At 36.8% G+C, this 20,574-nt stretch overlaps 3 protein-coding genes across 6 annotated transcripts; 2 read left to right on the plus strand and 1 right to left on the minus strand.

Moving 5' to 3' along the window:
- Window positions 1-1,346: 1,346 nt before the first annotated feature.
- LOC103934691 lies at window positions 1,347-4,349 on the minus strand. 4 transcript variants are annotated; one of them, XM_048580966.1, is made up of 9 exons: window positions 3,913-4,348; window positions 3,542-3,589; window positions 3,356-3,454; window positions 2,981-3,270; window positions 2,714-2,862; window positions 2,483-2,613; window positions 1,879-2,374; window positions 1,748-1,786; window positions 1,347-1,585 (listed from the first exon to the last, which is right to left on the minus strand). In XM_048580966.1, the coding sequence occupies exons 2-8, from the start codon at window positions 3,561-3,563 to the stop codon at window positions 1,753-1,755; spliced, it is 1,221 nt and encodes a 406-aa protein (XP_048436923.1). In that variant the 5' UTR covers window positions 3,564-3,589; window positions 3,913-4,348; the 3' UTR covers window positions 1,347-1,585; window positions 1,748-1,752. The 4 variants fall into 4 exon arrangements, with proteins under 4 accessions (XP_048436923.1, XP_048436924.1, XP_048436922.1 ...); XM_048580967.1 differs by lacking the exon at window positions 1,347-1,585 and having other exon boundaries at window positions 1,599-1,786; window positions 3,542-3,655; window positions 3,913-4,349; XM_048580965.1 differs by lacking the exon at window positions 1,347-1,585 and having other exon boundaries at window positions 1,599-1,786.
- Window positions 4,350-15,710: 11,361 nt separating this feature from the next.
- LOC125475838 (secreted RxLR effector protein 161-like) lies at window positions 15,711-16,364 on the plus strand. The gene has a single exon (XM_048581206.1). It carries the CDS (start codon window positions 15,711-15,713, stop codon window positions 16,362-16,364), a length of 654 nt encoding a protein of 217 aa, XP_048437163.1.
- Window positions 16,365-17,135: 771 nt separating this feature from the next.
- LOC103934692 lies at window positions 17,136-19,466 on the plus strand. Its single transcript, XM_009344440.3, has 2 exons — window positions 17,136-17,414; window positions 18,643-19,466. The coding sequence occupies exons 1-2, from the start codon at window positions 17,183-17,185 to the stop codon at window positions 18,852-18,854; spliced, it is 444 nt and encodes a 147-aa protein (XP_009342715.2). The 5' UTR covers window positions 17,136-17,182; the 3' UTR covers window positions 18,855-19,466.
- Window positions 19,467-20,574: the final 1,108 nt, after the last annotated feature.

Below are 20,574 nucleotides of genomic sequence, written 5' to 3' on the forward strand. Positions count from 1 at the left end.
TTGCGGCACAAAGTTATTTTTCTGATTTTCTCTCTAAGGCTCTCTCTCTTTTGTGCGGCATAAATGTGTATATATAGGGCTAGGGTTCACGGCACCAATCCTTGGAGGACAAGGATAGGGCACGGCAGAGTTGTAGGGGGAAAAGGTTAGGGTGGTGCGGCATCAATCTAGGGCTTCTAGAAAGGGGTATTGTGACAAGTTTCTAGAAGGACAAGGGATAAGATATGTGGCACAAATCTAGGGTAGGGGATAGGGCTTCTAGAACCAAATATTCAAGTGATTAAATGTGAAATTGATTCCCCCTTGCAACTGGAATTAAGGTAGGATAAGATTAGGATAGGATAAGATAAGGTAGGTTAAGATAAGGTTTGGATAATGTTCCTTCCTTTTAGCTGATTCATTATCTTCAATGTCTTGAATTAATTCTTCCAAATGTTAAGCACAATCCTAGCCTCTTCTGCTCTTCAAAAACGTCCATCCTCCATGCATAAGCTATCCATTCCAAGCCCAAAATTGCTCTAAAATGCTCCAAATTGCCTTTTCTTGCCAACTTTGCCATTTGGACCTACAAACACACGAAAATAACTTAAATCACTATAATAAATAGAAACTAACTGAGTAAATGCAAGGAATTAGGCTAACAAAGTCGCATAAATATGCTCCTATTAGGATTCAGGTTCATGGCTTTTGTTTTATTAGGTTCTGCAAGAAAGAGAGACAAAAACATCATCGTTCTTGGAAAATAAGAAAAGATGCAAGGCTTGCAGCATTCAACTTTTCTTGGCTTACAGCATTGCAGGCCTTGAAAGTCCCAACTGATGCCGAATTCAACTTTTCTTGGCTTCCAGCATAGCTGGCCTTGAAAGTGAGCGTGGCCTCTTTTCATCAAACAGCGAGGTAGCACCATCCCTTAAGAAAATATTTGTTCCCGTCAGTTATGATTTACTCGTTTCGCCTGAGTATATTAGGCAAAAGGTGACCGCTGTGCTCGCCGATCTTAAAGTCGGAATCCCCTGAAGATGATGCTCTACCTTTTCACAAGTTAAGCAGGTATGCAAATTGGAAATGGTTCAAACCTGAAAAGCAACAAGAACTAAGGTGATGCTTAAGGTTGGCCTGTGATATTGGTAGTTCGAAAAAGCACTGTTTAACTTTGCCATTCATCTCATACGCACACATTCCTCGAGAGTGGACAAGTAAAAGGGCAAACTATGTTGTTTTGGGACTAATCTTACATTTGAAGACTGGGAAATTCAAAGTCTCATATCATTGCTCTCGCTCATGCGATCTTCATCTGTAATTGAACTCTCATCTCCAGTATGATGGTGCACTCATGTTCTAGTTACATATGCAAATTTGTTTCAGTGGGCTTGCATTTGAAAACTTAAAAACTAAGAAAAGAAGTACAGGTTTATTTTCTAAGTCACAAAAATAAGAAAGAAAAGAAGTACAGTTTTATATCTAATCACAAAAACTTAAAACTCGTTTGCTTAAGAGACATAGATCAGGGAAGTCACGGCTTGCAAGTTACAACAGTTTTGCTGCAAAAGAGCTTTTAGCTTTCAAACAACACTTTTTTCTTCACCTTCACAAGCAAATACCAAAACAGGTTTAATTCGTGATCGAATCAGTTAGGCAGAATTACAAAACAAGTAGCTACGATAGTGCAATACACCAGTAAGTTTAAATCTTACACAACAAGGAGTGACAATTGTGCAATACAACAGTTCAGAGTTTAGGTGCTTACTCAAATTACACAATCTCCACACAACCTGACAAGCATGGCCTGGTTCAACAGAGCATATACTCAATACCCAATTACCTATTAACGTAGTGTTAAAGATCCCGTGGAACTTGTAACTCAGGAATCAAGCTCACCTAGCAACATTATTGCTACAAAGCAGTTCCTTGATGGGAACGCCGTCGGAACCAGGAAAAAGCCCTGACACCCGGAGACCTTCGTATTCAATGGCTGGAAACCCAAAACATCCCACTCCCCTCACCTTAGAGAAAATTTCCTTCACCTTCCCCAAATCAGCAAACTTCGGCCCAATCCTACCTGTTTTAGAATTGAACATATCCTTCGTATGGTCCGCAAGTGAATTAATGTCAACCTCAGACTTGGCAAATACAATCCGATGAATATACGCTTTCCGAAAGACACCCAACCGATGAAAGAAGGCCAAAGTTCCCCATTTCTTAAACATAGGAGTTAACTTTAAAACAGCATCTGCTCCATCCTTTGACTCAATTGATACAAACAACAGCAACACCTTGTCCTTGTGCATCTCCAAATCTCCATACGAGTCCAGGTACACTTGTGCAACATTGGATGTGAAAGACAAACATTCCCCACTAGCAGATATACATTTAACTGAAGAAAACAAAACAAAACAAGCATCGAACAAAATCTCTATAAAACATATAAATTAACAAAAACACAAAGAATAAGCTAACTGAAAAACATAAAAAATGAAAATACCTTGAATGTCTCCACCACAAAATTTGTCCACAAGAGCACAAGACACTATTGCCCTGGCAAAGTAGTTCTTCGCAAATTGGACAAAAATGTCACCAACAGACACATTGCCATCTTTTTCAAACTCCTCGCACCTATAATAAAGCAGACGTTAAGATATTCGAATTAAAAAAAAACACACACACACACACAAATAGGTTTGATACATTAATATATAAGGATTAAAAAGGATACCTTCTGAAAAACTCAGTTTCCACCAAGTACTTCCTAGCTTGTTTAATGCTAGATCCGAGAAAATCAAATCCAGCGTTCTCAGCAAGAGTAGAAACGTCTATGGGTGCATTGTTTTCATTTTTGGCGCATACCCGGTAAATAACAGGTTTCTGCAAAAATAAAAAATAAATAAAAATAAAAATTACCAATAATAATTTGAAGGCCGAAAATAAAATCAATAAAAATTTGAATTCAAATAAAATATAAAATAACTCAAAAACAACATACCTGATCAACAAAACTACAGAAAAACGAAGCAGCATTCTGATACTTAAGCATCCAATGACGAAGCTGATTTTCAGTGAAATCGGGACGTTTATTATCAACAGCAATTTTCTTCAAGTATTGGAGGCCATTCAGAGCAACATCTTTAAAGACAGGAAAGCTTTTCAGTTTTTCACAGCGATCAAGGTAATTTTTAGTATCGATTTTCATCTCTTCGACGACCGACTTGCTTCCCGTCATGGTAAGATACAGTGTATCGTCAAGTTTCCATATCTTGTTATAGTCATCACTCGCTTCAAAAAGAAAAATTGAATTAAAATAAACACATAAAAATACAATTAACTAATACATAAACAATTAATTATACAAAAAACTTACAAATGGTCAATTCGTCTTTCTTCGTAAGACGAGATTCAGAAGCTATAAAAAAGCAGGAACCAATAATAGCAACAATGTTGCAGGTCCCAAATAGAATATCTGCAAAAAATAAATTATTTAAAATTAAAAATTAAAAATAATTGAGCCAACAGTTACAAGAAAAAAAAAATAAAGAGCAAAAATAACCTTCGCCATTCTCAGGCTCCATAGCAACACTTGAGAAATACTGCAACACTGAGCGATTAAGAGGAACAAACCAAACAAGTTATGCTGGTATTTATACGTAAGAAAGATCATTCTCTACAAATAAGAAAAATCATCACTTTCAACTTGTACAGCATACCACATAAAAGGATCATAACTCAAAAATGCTTCTCACAACCTTAATCTTCCTAACAAAAACAACCCATATTTGATTCATTCGGCAATATCTATCAAATGCGAGAAAAAATTAAACAGAATCAAGGGAATTTATAATCAAAATTATGGGTTGCTTTGCAATACAGTTGAGGAAGTCAAAATGAAAAGAATTTGGAAAGAAGAAAAGAGAGCGTTACCTGAATTGAAACAGCCGATTCTTCTGTCCAGTTCACCCGAGCATGTTTAGGGTTTATTAAATAGCGACTCTTTTTTCTTTTTTTGAAAGAAAAGCATGGCGGCGAAGCTACACAGGGGCAAGGAGGGGCGCCCGCCCCTCCGCTCGTCGGAAATAGCCACTGAAGGTGAGGATTATGCCCCTCTGCTCGCCGGAATCTGGGTTTGGTTCTGGTTGCAGCGCTGCGCTGCGCTTCTGCTGGGTTTGTAATGTTTTTTTTTTATTTTTTAAGAGAAAATTAGAATTAGATATCTCTTTTGACATGAGAAGTATAAAATGATGAAACATTTCAAAATATCAAGAATGTCCTCACTTCACACACAAAGCAGTATCTACAAAAAGCAGAATGCTCTGCATATGTGTCTATCTTAACCATAAACATTCTCAATGGTAGCCGCACAAAAGGCTACAGTGGGCTGTAGCGTAGGGAGGATTTGTAGCAATATATATACACTTTAGTGTATAATCTATATAATAGACAAAAAAATGTGTAAGAAGAATTATTTTTAATGAAACTAGCCCAGTGAGTATTTATCACAACTAAAAATATAAAAATTACTATGAAAATTATGATGTCATTTTGTTCAAGATTATTCTACTTTGAGATGGTGGGGTTTATATTAGTTTCAACCAATTTTTTTAAGATTGTCTTTACTTTTACTTTCAGTGTTTTACTTTGTGCTAGTTGTGTGGTTGTAATTGAGATATTTAGTTTTCTATCTTCTTCTTGTGTTTAAATCTAAATATATGTGAAATTTTGTGATTCATTGTAATTTTGTTAGTTTGCAATTGCGAAACTTATCAAGTTCTTGCCAAACAAATTTTAAGTTTAAACATAAAGTTTTGCATACAATAATAAGTAGCGCAAAAAAAAAAAAAAAAAAAAAAAAGAGAACCATTTGATTTTAGGGTAATTTTTTTAGCCAGCTCACCCATAAAATATTTTATTGCTCCACCCTTGAACATTATGGACCACTAGATGAAAACACCCACACTTTAAAATTCATTGTTACCCCTTAGATTGATCTTCTTATAACTATTGCATCGCACTCGAATCGTTTCACCATAAAAAATAAAATAAAAACACAAAAATAATAAATATATAAAGTGAGAAGGACAAAATGGTGAAACATTTCGAAATGCTAAGAATATCCTCACTTCATACACAAAGTTAACATATAACTGCTCATAGAAATAAAGTCAAAATAATAATATCACAACATTCATAAATATCTACAAAAAACGGAATGCTCTGCATATGTGCCTATCTTAATCATAAACATTTTGGACCACCAAATGAAAATACACACACTTTAAAATTCATTGTCACCCCTTAGATCGATCTTCTTATAACTACTGCATCGCACTTTAATATTACCAAAAAAAACACAAAAACAATATATATATATATATATAATATAAAAAAAGTAAAAAAAAAAAAAGAAAAGAAAAGAAAACCACTCTAGATGGAACTGAAATTCTCCACACTTCCACTCAGAACAGCAGTTGCCAATACTAGAAAATGAACCACCATTTCCCGCACGTTCTAAAGATCTCAAATCATCACTTAACCCCCACAATATATACAAAAAGTAAACAAACTCACTTTCGTCTTCTGCAAAAACTCATCTCCTCCGAGTGGTTTTTCGATGAATTTCATCACATATCTCCCGTCAGTTAGAATCATCTCACATTGGTACGACTTACTCTTTCTCCAAAGTGAATTTCAGTTTCGTTGGATTCTATTTAGTTGTCAAGAATCATCTCACACTGGTACAAATTATATACTAGTTTTTGGTTTAATATGTTTTGAATCTTATCCTGCAGCCTCTAGTTTTACCGGATCATTATGTTTGTGCATATCCCAACAACCTAACCACAACCCAACTTTTCTTTTCGTTTTCTATGTAGATTTTGGCTCTCTCCCATAGTACGTTGTTCTTTTCTGCCAAAAAGAATTTGACTAAGGGAGAGGGGGTAGGCTTAGCCTCACAATGAGCTAACAATAATGTGATTCAATAAATTGTTTATTAAATATTATTTTCTCTATTCTTAATGCAAATTCTATAGAGACCGATTTTATTATATGAATTCAATTGCTTTAATTAGTTTATGAGGGGTTTTTTCTAGTATGATCTAAAATTATTCATTTACTTCAAATATTTGACTTTTCTTTTGTCAATTTACACATATAAATACATTTAAAATGTATAAGTTGCGCGTAGCACGTCATAATTCAAAAAATGTCTTATGCACGCACGCCAGAGCCCCACTTTGGGGTCACGGCTTCGACAAAAAATAATAAGGCCAAAATGCCCCTCATCCAAAAAAAAAATCAAAAGCAGCAAAAAAGAATACATAAAATAATACAAGGGTAATTTTATAATTTTAACAGTGTTTTTTTAATAATTAATTTTTAAGTGCAGTTTTTTTTTTAATTTAGTACCTCACAATAGACTAGCAATAATGTGATTCAATTTCTCTATTTTTAAACATGTTCGAAACATCTTAACAGCTGTGTAATGCCGTTATAAAAAAATCTTCACGCGAATAATAATGTGATTAAATTAATTGTCTGATGATTTTTTTTTTTAACAAAAGATATTATCTACACTAAGGGGGAGGTGGTGGGCTTAGCCTCACAATGGGTTAATAATAATGTGATTCAATCAATTGTTTATTAAATATTACTTTCTCTCTTCTTAATGTAAATTCTATAGAGACCGATTTTATTATAGAATTCAGCTGCTTTAATTGGTTTATGAGGAGTTTTTTCTAGCATGATCTAAAATTATTTATTTACTTCAAATATTTGACATTCCTTTTGTCAATTTACGTATATAAATATATTTAAAACGTATAAGTCGCGTGTAGTATGTCGTGATTCAAAAAATATTACGCACATGCATGAAGGCTAGTTTATAGATTAAACATTTGTTACTTTCTAACTTTTGATCAAAATGCTTTTATATTTGATTAAACTCTATATTTCAGGTATATTTTTAACTTAAGTTTTTATTTTTAAATTCATTTTCATATAAAAAAATGCTCTCAATAATATTAATCAATTTATTGCTATTTTTATGAAATCTCATATCTTTCTCAATTTAAGGATTCAATTATGTCTAGTGGGATGAAGATTAATTGGTTGCAATATATATATATTTTTTAATTTTCAACCCATCATTTTATATAGATTATAAATAAAATAAAATAAAAAGAGTTATTTTATAATTAAAATAAGGATAACACAACGTACTAATAACCTGGTATGAACCAAATAAAAAATTGCATAACATACCCAAAGTAATATTTTATAATGTACCAAAATACTAATACATACCCAAATAAAATTTATATAATGTGCCAATCATTTGGTACATAATATTTAATATACGGGCATGTTATATCTGATAGAATCTGGATCCTCGTCGGATTCTCTTTATGAGGATTTCGGAGATTTGTGAATCGTGTTCGTTCATCGTACATCGTGATGTCAAAAATAATTTTAAATAATTTTATTTAAAATTAACCACAAATAGTACTTGACAAAAATTGACTGCATGAAATATGATGAACGAACATGATTCACGGATTATCAGAATCCTTATCAAAATGATCCGAAGAGGATCCTGTTGGTATCTCATAATTGTATATTAAAAGGATGTTTGAGTACTTTTAGAATTCAAATAAAAAAGTTATTTGAGTCAAAAAAAAAATTCTTTTCAAACGAAGTGTGATAAGATAAGATGTTTGTTGTGGTTCTAGGAGATTTGTGATATTAATGGGTAAATTAAATAAAATAAAAATTATATTTTTTTTGATTAAAAATTAGTAGAAAAATATTTGATTAAAATTTTAAAAACTGTAGATTTTTTGTTCATAAAATTCGAAATTAAGGCCCATATATCAAAAGACCCATTTTTTATTCCAAGTCTTCAGGCCAAACGACGTCTTGGGCTTGGGATTAAAATGGAAAAATAAATGAAACGGTTCGTTGGTCCTAAAAAGAAAATAACATAAACGGGGGCCATTTAGGCATTATACAATTCACCTGCAGGCTGGCAGAACAAAGGTTCTGCCATTGCGGAGCGAAAATCAACAGCAAGGGCTGCAAGAGTCTCTCTCGTGCCACTGCCGTCCAGCCATTTGAAAAACGTGTGCCATCGCCCCTCACTATTCCACTAGCCACGGTCAAGTTTTAGGTAAATCTCTTATTTTCATTTGCATAATTTAAATTAATTGATGATTTGTGTGAATTTATCTGGGTTTGGTGCTAATTATGGTTTCCAAGTTGAATTTGTTTTCTCTAGTTGGAATGAGGCATTCTCTTGTTTTGAGTAGGTTTGGATGGATTTGTATTGGGCATTCTAGTTTGAATTATCAAGTGACATTCATTCTTTTTTGTTTCAGGATTTTTATCAATCTGTTGCTTCCTTGTTGCAGCCTTGCAGGTTCTTCTCCTACGCTTCATCTTGTGCGCCATTTGTTACGCAGCAACGGCAGTTTTCAGCTCAAAAGTCGCAATACACACTTTGTTATACTTCTTTATACTAAAAATTCATTATAGTAGTCAAAACATTTATAGCCCACTTCCCGAATGCTATGACTTCGATGGTTACATAAAATGCAGATTAACATTAGCATGTTATATTGATTAAAATCCTTTGTCTATGTTAAGAGCAATATAATAAGGTAAATTACATTTTGCACCCTCAAGTTTGGGTACAATCACAACTTCTTACAACATCTTTAAAACATTTCAATTTCATACATTTGTTATTATTTCATTTCAATTCCACGCAACCGTCTCAATTTCTATTAATTTTTCCGTTATTTGCTTATGTGGATCTCACGGACCCATTATACTTGTGCCACGTTGATTAAAAATTAATAAAATAATTTTTAATTATAGAAAGTGCCCATCTCTCCTTCTGCAGCCCACCCTTTCCCTTCTCTTCTTCTCTTGTCCTCTGCCCATCCCTCACTATCCTCTGTCTTCTTCTCTAGGAGCCACTCGACTCCCTCGCTTCCCTTGACCAGCTTTACCTCTTACAATTTGCGCTGACATGGTGGTGATTTGTCTTTCTTCTTTCTCCCTTTCTACTTGCGTTACTCCCATCTCAAAGTCTCCACCTTGCTAGCATTAAGCACTAATACAGAAACTCCATTGCAAATCCAAACCAACCAAGAATGCTGGAAAATATATGAATTTCAAAGAATTGAAGCAAAGATTGAAAAGTGTTTCAAATCACAAAAATTCATTGCGACCCACCAAACTATAAGAACCCAGATCCGCAACACCCAAGGAAAACACACAACTTATGCAAGAACCCAAAAGATGGGACAAACTCAACCTATAAGACGAGACAAACTCGACTGCATTCGACCACTACAGGACAGAAGCAGGAGGCAGAAAGGAAGGCTTCGACAAGGGATCTAATCGAGATTTGTTATTTCTCTTTAAGACGGCTCTGAATTTCCTGTGAGTCCACTTCGATTTTCTGTATAAGCCAACGAAATCGTCGAGGAAGAGTTTGCTGCGAAGAGGTTGGATGGGGGGAATGACCATTGCTGGAGCACTGAAGGAGCTTCGAAATCGACGTCACTGACCGTAACGCCATTGTTGGAAGTTACAGAAAGCATAGAGAGAGAAAGAGTGAGGTGGGGGTTGAGTTAGAGAGAGAAGGACGAGTGTGTGGCAGCGAGGAGGAGGGAGATAGACGTGTGGCTGGATGAAGGATTTAGGATAGGGTAGAAGGGGGAAGGGTTGACAAAGAGGTTGAAGATGAGTGTAGAAGTAAAGGATGGACCCACTATTTGAAAACAAATTATATTTTAATTTCTTTTCCTTTTTATGTTAACATTTCTAAATAAAATTATTTTTTTTTATTAATTTTTAGGGTAAATTACATATAACTATCTTAACTATTGTGTCATTAACAGTTTCATACCTCGTCATTAAAAAGTTTCAATATCATACCTTATCTTCGAATTTGTTGCAATGTCATACATTCCGTCAATTGTTTGTCAATTCCTCTGTTAAACGTTGATGTGGCTTGAGGTGGAGCCCACTTTCTATTAAAAAAATAATAAAATATTATTAAAAACTAAAAAAAATCATTTAATATTTTTTAAATCTTAAAATAATAATTAATTTAAAAAAAGTTAAATAAATAAAAAAAACCCAGTTCGTCTTCTCCCCCCTCTGCCCCACCCGAGGCCAACCTGCAACCTAGGAAAAAAAAAAAAAAAACCATCTTCATCCTCCCCGACCCCCCCTTCTTTGCAACCCATCCCTTTCTTCCTCTTCCCATCCTCCCTAAACCCACCTCACACCCATCCTCCACCTCTTCCTCCGCACCCACCCTTACACCCACCCTCTTCCTTCCTCTACACACCCCACTCCTTAAATCCACACCCATTTTCCCCATTTTCTCCGTGCCCAATTTCTCCACCCGTGGAATCAGCCTGGTGAAGTGGGTTTCTTGATTCCACCTCACGAACCCGGCCATGGCGGTGTAAACGAGATATGGGGGTTTTTTTTTTTGTTTTTTTTTGGGTTGCAGCGTACACGTTTGTGTTGGATCTGGGGGAAGAAAGGGGTGGGTTTGGGGAAGACGGGATTTAGGTTGCAGGGAAAAGGGGGTTGGGGAAGATGAAGATGGTTTTTTTTTTCTAGGTTATAGGTAGTGGGTGCGAGGGTGGGTGTGGAAGAGGAGGAGGAGGAAGATGGGTGCGCGATGGGTTTGGGGAAGACGGGAGACGGGAGGGGGAAGAAAAGGGTGGGTTGCAGGATGGGGGGGTCGGGGAAGATGAAGATAGGTTTTTTTTTTTTTTTTTTTTTTTTTTACCTGGGTTGCAGGTTGGGCTCGGGTTGGGGGGAGGGTAGACGAACTGGGTTTTTTTTCTTTTCTTTTTTTTTCTTTTTTACTTTTTTTAATTAATTATTATTTCAATATTTTTAAAATATTAAATGATTTCTTTTTAGATCTTAATAATACTTTATTAAATTTTTAATAGAAAATGTGCCCCGCCTCAAGCTATGTCAACATTTAACTAAGGAATTGACAGACAATTGACGGAAGGTATGACATTGCAACAAATTCGAAAATAAGGTATGACATTGAAACTTTTTAAAGACGTGGTATGAAATTATTAATGACCCAATAGTTGAGGTAGTTTTATTTAATTTACCCTAATTTTTAATCCACGTGGCACAAGTATAATGGGCCTATGAGATCCACGTAAGCAGATAACAAAAAAGTTAACAGAAATTGAGACGGTTGTACTGAATTGAAATGAAATAATAGCAAATGTATGAAATTGAAATGTTTTAAAGATATTGTATGAAATTGTAATTGCACCCATACTTGAGGATGCAAAGTGTAATTTACCCAATATTATATGTCTAGGAAAGTTAGAAATCTAGCTTAATTAAGGTGTTCTATTCTACAGTTTAGCAATCACGCGAAGTGTCTAAATGATAAACTAAGATGGACTTTAAATTATCAACGACATTTATATTGTGTGTTAATGATTTGATTCCTAAACTTTTTTAGAACTTTTTATCTTTTTAAATTTGGCTCTTCTTTCGACAATTTTTAGCTTTTCCACCGGTTTAGAGGAACATGGGCACATGGGCCAGATTCGCAATTGGGCCTCCCTCTGGCGCATCAGTACCAAATTAAAATCAAGCCCGAATGAAAAAAAAAAATTCAAGTAGGAGTGTGTGAACATCAAGATTGTTAAAAATTAATTAATAAAAAAAATGAAACACAATCCAAAACAATCATCGTTTCAGCAATTGGATTTCGTGTATCAACCGATTTCCAAGACTGAAAAAAAATATCAAACGACAGAAATAAAACAAACGCAAACAAAAAAAATTATAACTTTTGTAACTTAAAAAAAATCAATTGGAATTTGTTGATAGAAGGGGTAAGATTCAACAAAACAAAACAAACCAATACAAATTAAAAACACAAGAATTAAAGGAAAAGTAGAAAAAAACACACACAAGTAAATCAACTAGATTCGTAAATTGAACGAAAAAAACAAAACAAAATTAAATTAAACAAGAACAAAAAAAATTAACAAAAACAGATTTACTGTTGAAGTTATCCGAGATTCTAGATGATAGGGTTCCCTTATTCTAGGGCTTATCCCTGGACGTGCTAATAACCCTCCTACACTTGAGGGACAAGTTTGTTTGTTTTCTGTTTTGACTTAGTCGATTACCACGATTCTAGGGTTTGTTTATCGTGGGTTGTTATTTCACTTTCTGGTTGATGTAAAGCTATATAATAGCTAGTTAATGTCTTTCAATTCAATAAGAATTCTCCCGAGTTTATCAGTGCAATATACTTTGTGTTCACAAAAGCTTCACGTTAACCCAGTTTAGTTTTAACATCTGGTATCAGAGCCCCATCATGGGGCCTGACCAAAAATCTGCAAACACAGTTGTGTGTGTAAGAGAACAAGAACATGACGTCTGAGAATAGCTTTGTGCAACCTGCTATCCCGAGGCTCGATGGGCACTATGATCACTGAAGTATGCTTATGGAAAACTTTCTGCGTTCTAAGGTTGGAATCTGGTGGAGACAGGAATTAGTACAGTCGCAGGAGGAGCTGAAGTTGAAAGACTTGAAGGCCAAGAACTACCTATTTCAGGCCATGGATCGTTCAATCCTGGAAACGATCTTGAAGAAGGACACGGCGAAGGACATATGGGATTCCTTGAAGCAGAAGTATCAAGGGACAGCGCGTGTGAAACGTGCTCAGTTGCAGGCACTTCGAAAAAAGTTCGAAGTATTGCATATGAAGACTGGAGAAACTGTCAATGATTACTTTGGAAGAACACTCATTATAGCTAATAAGATGAGGGTGCATGGAGAAAGAATGGAGGATATAGTGATCATTGAGAAAATTTTGAGGTCTATGACTTCAAAATTTGACTATGTTGTTTGTTCGATCGAGGAGTCGAATGACTTGGATACTCTATCCATTGATGAACTTCAGAGTAGTCTTCTTGCATGAACAAAGGATAAGTCGACATGTGGTGGATGAACAAGCTCTCCAAGTAACCACTGGAGTCCAACAAGGAGGAAGAAGTGGTGGCCGTGGCTCCTATCATGGAAGAGGAAGAGGAAAAGGTAGATTTGGGTTCGACAAGTCTATCCTGGAATGCTACAATTGTCACGAGCTAGGGCATTTTCAGTGGGAATGCCTTAACAAGGCTAAGGACTCTAAGGCTAATTTTGCAGAAACAAAGGAAGAAATGCTGCTAATGGCGCAGGTGGATGTCAAGGAAGCTGAGATATAGCATGTTTGGTTTCTTGATTCTGGGTGTAGCAACCATATGTGTGGTAGCAAGGAAGCATTTATTGAAATAGATGCCAATTTTCGAGAGTCAGTCAAGCTGGGAAACAACTTCAGTCTCAGTGTACAAGGCAAGGGCAAAGTGCGAATGGAGGTGCATGGGACCATGCATGTGATTACAGAAGTCTTCTTTGTACCTGAATTAAAGAATAACTTGTTGAGTATCGGTCAACTACAAGAGAGGGGACTTGCAGTGCTAATGCAACATGACAAGTGTAAGATCTTCCACCCTGAGAAAGGTCTCATACTTGAACTGATATGACACACAATAGGATGTTTGCCTTGGTTACTCGCTGCCCAGTAAAGACACAAAGTCGTCTCTCCCTGACAACTACAGATCAAGCAGATCGCTGGCATTGTCGATATGGACATTTAAGTTGGAGCGGATTGAAAGTGCTACAACAAAAGAATATGGTTGAGGGGCTGCCAAAGTTCAAAGCCTCTCAGAAAGTGTGTGAAGGCTATCTTGTGGGGAAGCAGCATCGTGACTCTTTTCCTAGGGAAAGTGCATGGAGAGCCTCGAAGATCCTTCAGTTGATACATGCTGACATTTGTGGTCCTATAAACCCAATCTCAAACAGTAAGAAGAGATATCTCATAACTTTTATTGATGATTACAGTAGAAGAACTTGGGTTTATTTTCTGGTGGAGAAATCAGAAGCTTTTGCAGTGTTCAAGATGTATAAAGCCAAAGTGGAGAAGGAAACAGAAGCATTCATAAGAAGTTTGAGGACGGATCGAGGAGGTGAGTTCACTTCACATGAATTCACATATTTTTGCAATGAGAATGACATTCACAGACAGTTGATAGCTGCCTACACGCCTCAACAAAACAGCATTGCTAAGCGAAAGAATCGAACTATCATGAATATGGTTCGATGTATGTTATCAGAGAAGCATATTCCAAAGACTTTTTGGCCAGAAGCAGTGAACTGGGCAGTTCACGTGTTGAATCGAAGTCCAACCCTGGCTATGAAAAGCAAGACACCTGAGGAAGCATGGAGTGGACGCAAACCATCGGTGGAGCATTTTAAGGTCTTTGGTTGCATCTCTCATGTGCACGTACCTGATAGCAAAAGAGTGAAACTTGATGACAAAAGCATCAAATGTATACTGTTGGGGGTAAGTGAAGAATCCAAAGCTTATAGATTGTTTAACCCTGTCTCAAACAAAATTATTATAAGTCGAGATGTGGTATTTGAGGAAGATCAACAATGGATTTGGGATGAAAGCCATGAGGAAGCTATCTTAGCTAATCTTGATGAAGAAACAGTTACAGAAGATGAAGGAAATGAAGAAGAAGATAAAGAAGAATCTGAAGCTCATGAGTCGGATGGTGATAACTCATTCGAATAAGAAGATGTCACAAATGAAGGCAGTGTACCTCAAGAGGGACGAGCTCGAAGGCCACCAATTTGGATGAAAGACTATAACACTGGTGAAGGTCTCTCTGATGAAGAAAGTATGAACCTGGCTCATCTAGTCTTGTTTACTAACGGCGATCCCACTACTTATTGCGAAGCCATGAAGAGTGAGAAGTGGAAACAAGCAATGAATCGAGAAATAGAAGCAATAGAGAAGAATAATACATGAGAGTTGACTGACCTCCCATCAGGAGGAAAAATTATTGGAGTAAAGTGGGTTTTCAAGACAAAACTAAATGAAAATGGAGAGGTTGACAAGTACAAGGCTCGGCTTGCTGCCAAGGGGTATAGCCAACAATATGGAGTAGATTTTTCTGAAGTGTTCGCACCAGTGGCACGATTGGATACAATCCGAGTGGTTATTTCCCTTGCTGCACAAAGGAGTTGGAAGATCTACCAACTCGATGTCAAATTAGCTTTCTTGCATGGAGGGATTAATGAAGAAGTCTTTGTTGAACAACCACTTGGATATGAACAGAAGGGAAGCGAAGCCAAGGTATATCGTCTCAAAAAGGTGCTATATGGGCTCAAGCAGGCTCCAAGAGCATGGTACAGTCGAATAAAGGCGTATTTTATCAAGGAAGGCTTCAGCAAATGTCCATTTGAGCACACATTGTTTATCAAGACAGCCAATGAAGGTAAAATATTGATTGTATGCCTATATGTTGATAATCTTATTTTCACTGGGAATGATGGTGTGTTGTTTGAGCAATTTAAGAAATCCATGACGATTGAGTTTGAAATGACTGATCTCGGACAAATGAGGTACTTTCTTGGCATTGAAGTAATACAGACATCAGATGGTATTTTTATGAGTCAACGTAAGTATGCACATGAAGTGTTAGAAAGGTTTAACATGGGTCAGTGCAACTCAGTGCATAACCCTGCGGTTCCTGGTTTCAAACTCACTCGTGATGAAGGAGGAGTGAGAGTAGATAGCACATTTTATAAGTAGATGGTTGGAAGTCTTATGTACTTAACAGCTACACGACCTGATCTTATGTACACCGTAAGCCTAATCAGCAGGTACATGGAGTATCCTGCTGAGACTCATGTGATGGCAGCCAAAAGGATTTTAAGGTACATAAAGGGCACTGTTGAGTTTGGGGTGTTCTACAAGAAGGGAGGAGATGAAGGGCTTATTGGCTATACGGATAGTGACTATGCTGGTGATCAAGATGACAGAAAGAGCACGTCATGTTATGTATTTATGTTGAATTCAGGAGCAGTCTCATGGTCCTCGAAGAAGCAACCAGTGGTCACTCTTTCCACCACTGAAGCAGAGTTCATTGCTGCAGCTTCAAGTGCGTGTCAAGTAGTGTGGTTAAGAAGGATTTTGAGTAGTTTGAATTTGAGGCAAACTGGTTCGACAGTAGTTTATTGTGATAATGTCTCAACCATTAAGCTTTCAAAGAATCCAGTAATGCATGGTCGTAGTAAACATATAGATGTAAGGTTTCATTTCCTACGAGATCTTGTTAAAGATGAGGTAGTGGAGTTGCTGCAGTGTTCTACGCATGAGCAGATAACAGACATAATGACGAAGCCGCTGAAACTTGAAGTATTTCAGAAGCTGCGAAATTTAATGGGTGTTTGCAAAATGCCCTAGAATAAACTGAATATCAATGATATTCAATTTAAGGGAGGATGTTGAAGTTATCCGAGATTCTAGATGATAGGGTTCCTTTATTCTAGGGCTTATCCCTGGACATGCTAATAACCCTCCTACACTTGAGGGACAAGTTTGTTTGTTTTCTTTTTTGACTTAGTCGATTACCACGATTCTAAGGTTTGTTTATCGTGGGTTGTTATTTCACTTTCTGGTTGATGTAAAGCTATATAATAGCTAGTTGATGTCTTTCAATTCAATAAGAATTCTCCCAAGTTTATCAGTGCAATATACTTTGTGTTCACAAAAGCTTTACGTTAACCTAGTTCAATTTTAACATTTACGCCTTCTGAGATATGATAAAATTGAAAAAACTTTGGAACATATATGCATCCGGTAAACATTTCAGATCAGATCTCCTCATTTCTCCTCATTTCATATCTAGCGATGCATATGAATTGAGCCTAAACAGCCCGGAAATACGAAGCGGCTGACAGAGTTGCGGAAACACAAAGTACACGAATCTGAAACTTTAACCTAATCTTGCTAGCATCTGAACCGTTGAAAAATAGTAACGCAAAATAATCCAACGGCTCTTGCTCCGCTTGTCGGTGGGCCTCCTGTTTTCAATTTCTGACTGACATTAAGGATGGGTTAAATGGTGGGCCTCCCCTTGCATTATTTAATAGTAGAGATAAGTTCGGACGAAGGATAAAGGTTGGGATCTCTCGCATTTGGTACGCTACCTCTCTCACTCTCACCGCAAGAGCAAACCCTAGATTTTCCGATCTCTCTCTCCAATTCACACAGACACACCCATGCCTCCCCAGACACCAGAATCCGGCCGGATCCGTCCTGATCACAAACAGATGCGGCCTACTAAAAAACCACGGCTTGCAGAGGCAGAAGAATCGGAGGCGGCAGAGGCACAAGGATCGAAGGCGGCAGAGGCACAAGGGCAAAAGGCGGCTGAGGCACAAGTACCAGAGGCCGCTGTGGAACAAGGACCAGAGGCGGACGATCCTGACGAAAAATATTGGTCGGATTCTGGTATGCTTAATTTCTTTTTCCGCCAGAAATTTAATTTCATACTTAAATTCCTGAGTTCGAAACTTGTGTTTATTTGCTTTTTGGTGTATGTAATAGAATTTTGTTTGATATAGCAATTTTTCTTAGATTTGAAAATAGTTACACAAATTAAACTTTAATTGAATTGGATTGTTCATAGAAGAATGGTCAATTACTTCACCATCACTGCTAATTAGCTTCAAGTACTGCCTTACTTTTGTGTTTTCAATATAAATTACAATACACAAATCGGCGGAATGAGTCGGTGTGTCTGGCCTACCTAGTTATGCGTTCTTCCTAGCTTACCCATTGTGTTTTTCAATGTCGGAATCAATTTGTTGGCGAAAGTTTTGTGAAATTTATCCTTCTGCTCCTAGTATTACCGTGTGAGCCTTGAGATGCTCCTTTGTGCATGTTATTTCCTCTAGGTCTTCAGTGTTTTCATATAACTAGAGGTTGAGAGGTCCGACGATTTATTGCTACTGGGTTGAGGAAATATTATGCCAAAGTTTTTGAAGTTATCTAACTTGGTTAGTCAAGTTTTTTCGTTTGGTGCATGAATGAGTCGGTATGTCGGGCTTACCTAATTATGAGTGCTTTCTAGCTTACCCATTGTGTGTGTTTTTTTTTTCATGTCGGAATCAAATTGATTGCTGAAAGTTTTGTGAAATTTATCCTTCTGCTCCTAGTATTACCGTGTGAGCGTTGAGATGCTCCTTTGTGCATGTTATTTCCTCTAGGTCTTTAGTGCTTTCATATAACTAGAGGTTGAGAGGTCTGATGATTTATTGCCACTGGGTTGAGATGCTCCTTTGTGCATGTTATTTCCTCTAGGTTTTTAGTGCTTTCATATAACTAGAGGTTGAGAGGTCTGATGATTTATTGCCACTGGGTTGAGGAAATATTGTGCCAAAGTTTTTCAAGTTGCATAACTCGCTGCTCAAGTCTTTTCATTTGGTGCATGAATGATTGCGATGCATGACCCAGAAAGGATTATATACATATATATAAGTAACCAGTAATTTGTTGATGGGAGCGATCATTGACATGTCATTTCATCTGTCTGTTAATTTATATGTTTCTGTTTATGTTGTCGATTGGTTTACTGTCTTTCAATACATTTCTGGATTAAAATGAAAATGATTACTCGTTGAACGTAAGTTGTGTGGTCAGCTGTGTTTATTTCTTTTTTTTTTTGGTTTTGTCACAGATGGTTCCGAATCAGAGAGGTATGGTACGTGTATAATTTGTTGGAAGGATGACCACACTGTTGCAACCTGCCCCTTGACGTATTTTGTCCCATCCGGCGTACTTGTCAGCCCTTATGCCGAAATAGTCTGTTGGTGTTGTCAGGAGGACCCAGAAGTAGCCCACCCTGGTGAAATAGTCGCACAGAGAGCTATGGTCAAGCCTGGTGTATAACTTGTACAAGAGGAAACTGCTGGCACCGGCATCTCCCCCTCCCCCTTCTCCACCTACTGGAGAGGAGGGAAAGGGATCCTCTCCGGATCCCTTCCATCAAATCTCCCCCTCCCCCTTCTCTACCTACTAGATGGGAGGGAAAGGGAGCCAGAGATCTCTCCCTCCCCTTCTCCACCTATTGGAGAGGAGGGAAAGGGATCCTCTCCGGATCCCTTCGACCAAATCCTCCCAATCCCTCCCAATCACCTAATCTGGATCCTTCAAATTTGATTTAACGGCTAAAGTTATTATTATAACTTTTAAACGGCCGTTGGATCAAATTTTAAAGGTTCGGATTGATTGATTGGGTGGATTTGGTGAAAGGGATATGGAGAGGATCTTTTTCCAGAGAGCATATATATATAAACCATGATGAAAACTTTGTGGGTTGTACTAGCCTTCAGCGGCCTTAGTTTGTTCGTACGTGGAGCGATTTAATTCGTCTCAAATACAAGCTGTTGCCATTATATAATAACTGTGCGAAGTGGAAGGATATGGTCATTTAGTTCTAAAGTTTAGTGGGATTTCTTTTCACTAGTAAATGAAAGGAATTACATCATTTGGTTTTAAAAAGTTGGTCTTCCTAGCATTAATTTTTTTGTCACCCATCGTGTGGGAACGGTTGGATAGCAGGTTTATCCCTAGGCAACGGTCAAAGTGCTCCATGTTATTTATGCGAAGGAGTTGAAGATTTAGTACAGGGAATTGTTCGATAGCCGGTTATAAAGTCCATACAATTAGAGCCCTTTGAATTTCTTTGCAAGAGAAGATTTATATGGAAAAGCAACTGCAAATATACAGAAATGAAGGGAAGTTGAGGTTTATAGTTCATCTATTCAGTCAATTTCTTAATATCGATACAATTGAGTAGTATGAAAGCTTTAGTTAATACTATACCGTATTTATAATGAAATTTTGGCTTAAAACGGTCTTTCACAATTAACAACTCCATCTCATTTTAGAAAGAAGAACACGTGTCAAGTTTTTGTATAACTACCCTCTTGTATGTTAAATTAAGGTTTTTATGGTCTTTTACCAAAAAAAAAAAAAAAAAAGAAGAATCCAAATTTTTTATTAAAAGAATTATTTGAACATAAATTAGAAGTTAAACATAAACCCCACGTTAGTTGGCGTTTTGCTAATTTGTTAGACCATATTTATTTGTTAATTCGGAACTCTTAAGTCTTTTATTATCATGACTTCATGATACTTGATTTTCTCTTCGCAACTACTACGTTGACCGTAGCATTTAGCTCATGACACTCTGACTGGTGATGTTGGGTGAGAATGTATTCCAAATTTTTCCTAGAGCTTTTCGACATGATGTACAGATAAAACAACTCAATGAACCTACTGAAGTTAGAATTACAGAATGGAATACTGGAGGCCTTCTTACAAGAATTGAGGCTTGTGTCTTTGTCTTGTGTAAATTGTGAAGGTGTATTTGTTTCCAAACTAACATTTCACAATTTGGTTCATTAGGGTCTCGGAGCTTTCCTTCCAAAAACTTACTTAATGAGTAAAGTGAACAACTTCACTGAAGGTTTTGTGGAATGTGTGTGTGTATATATATTTTCATGCAGTGTTCATTTAGCTACATTTCCGGTATGATTTGTATTCTTTATGTTAATGCATCCAAGCCATCAATCAGTACTGATATCATGTATCCACTGGAACTACT

Source organism: the organism of the source record quoted next, unplaced genomic scaffold (assembly GCF_019419815.1).
Source record: "Pyrus x bretschneideri cultivar Hongxiangsu unplaced genomic scaffold, Pyrus_bretschneideri_v1 Contig16, whole genome shotgun sequence".
NCBI classification, from domain to species: Eukaryota; Viridiplantae; Streptophyta; class Magnoliopsida; order Rosales; family Rosaceae; genus Pyrus; species Pyrus x bretschneideri.

Excerpts from the sequence above, each read along its gene's own strand:
- LOC125475838 (XM_048581206.1), top strand. The coding sequence starts at position 15,711 with ATGGTTGGAAGTCTTATGTACTTAACAGCTACACGACCTGATCTTATG.
- LOC103934691 (XM_048580966.1), bottom strand. The coding sequence starts at position 3,563 with ATGGAGCCTGAGAATGGCGAAG. Across the intron at positions 2,863-2,980 it reads TCTGTAGTTTTGTTGATCAG|AAACCTGTTATTTACCGGGT; the intron begins GTATGTTGTTTT and ends TTATTTTTGCAG. Across the intron at positions 2,375-2,482 it reads TTGTGGTGGAGACATTCAAG|TTAAATGTATATCTGCTAGT; the intron begins GTATTTTCATTT and ends TGTTTTCTTCAG.
- LOC103934692 (XM_009344440.3), top strand. The coding sequence starts at position 17,183 with ATGCCTCCCCAGACACCAGAATCCGGCCGGATCCGTCCTGATCACAAA. Across the intron at positions 17,415-18,642 it reads AAAATATTGGTCGGATTCTG|ATGGTTCCGAATCAGAGAGG; the intron begins GTATGCTTAATT and ends GTTTTGTCACAG.